We start from the raw sequence: 1,285 nt of genomic DNA, 5'->3' as shown, positions 1-1,285 counted from the left end.
TCCCCTCCCCTCCTCTTCCTTCGCCTCTCCTTTCCTATCTCTATTCTTCTATATGCCACCACTACCCGTCACTAACTTTGTGTCTCCTCTCTCTTTTCCTCTCCTCTCCTCTCCTCCCTTCTCCCCCTCTCCTCCATCTATATACCACCACTACCCATCACTAACTGTCTCCTCTCCTGTCCTACCCCTAGTGCTGCTCAGGGGGTTTGTTGGGTTATTCCTCTATAATAATAATAATAATAGTGAGGTCTAGATCTGACTTTGCAAAGTGTCCTGAGACGACTGTTGTTGTGATTTGGTGCTATACAAATAAAATCTGAATTTGATTTCTTCCACCATATTAAAGTTCAGTAGGCTTCCTCTGCCCTTCCTCTTGGTCCACACATGTACAACACAGGCAGCAGCTCCTAATGTGCACAGGTGTATTCAGACTAACAGCTGCGGCTGTGCTCATTTGCATCATCAGTGCCGGTCAATATGCACATCTCAGTGATCAGTGACAGATTTAGCAAATATCTCCCCGTGTCTCCCACCTGTGCAACGTCAGGATATCGTCTCCTACCTGTGTGAGGTGAGGACGACGGAGCGCCCCTCCTTGATGACGCTGTGGATGCAGTTCCAGAGTGCACGGCGAGCTTTGGGGTCCATGCCGGTGGTGGGCTCATCCTGTAATGAGGAGCACAGCCGGATTGAACTCAGTCCACAGGTGGAGCAGGAAACACAGAGCGGCATTGTATAAACTGATGTGAACTTGTTCTCTCCTCAGGAAACAGCAGCTCCTTTTAATTCTCCCTCTGTCACATTCTGCTGAGCCACTCTCTGATTGGCTGAGAGTGGTCAGGTGCTGTGTTGTGTAACTGTTCTGCTCTGGAGCTTTAACTCACAGCCGCACTGTAAAAAAACTAACATCTCACTCCACCCTAACGCGATACAGGCCCATATCTTTGGTTTCCAGATCTTTCAGCCACATCTTGTGGTCTTCCTCAGAGGACTGAGTTTGTCATGTCATGTGCTCTTAGTGTGGAATCATTTGATAACCACACAGTCATCCCCAAGAGAAACTCCAGCAGCTGAGGAAGTCCCCCTGTCATGTGACCTGAAACAAAAGGTAAGCTGGACCTTGCGTCTGGAACCGCTGTCAGGAATCGGCTTTAAAGTGAAACCTTCCAGTGCTCCACCAGCATGAAACACAGGGCGCAGTGCACCCACCGGTGCTGAGCTGGCTAACACAGGACTGCACAGATTAGAGGTGAAGAAGAAGGTGTGCGTTACCAGGAAGACAACA

At 49.3% G+C, this 1,285-nt stretch overlaps 1 protein-coding gene across 1 annotated transcript in view; it reads right to left on the bottom strand.

Moving 5' to 3' along the window:
* Positions 1–1,285, bottom strand: part of LOC109951103 (ATP-binding cassette sub-family A member 1-like) — a 56,335-nt gene that overhangs the window by 4,679 nt on the left and 50,371 nt on the right. Inside the window, exons 47-48 of the mRNA XM_020585395.1 lie at positions 1,273–1,284; positions 563–666 (exon numbers count right to left, since the gene is read on the bottom strand). Coding sequence (XP_020441051.1) covers positions 563–666; positions 1,273–1,284 — 116 coding nt within the window. The remainder of the gene's footprint in view (positions 1–562; positions 667–1,272; position 1,285) is intronic.

This window comes from Monopterus albus, unplaced genomic scaffold (assembly GCF_001952655.1).
Source record: "Monopterus albus unplaced genomic scaffold, M_albus_1.0 scaffold364.1, whole genome shotgun sequence".
Lineage (NCBI taxonomy): Eukaryota > Metazoa > Chordata > Actinopteri > Synbranchiformes > Synbranchidae > Monopterus > Monopterus albus.
Note: the sequence above shows the minus strand (reverse complement) of the source record. Positions and strands in the feature narration are given on the sequence as shown.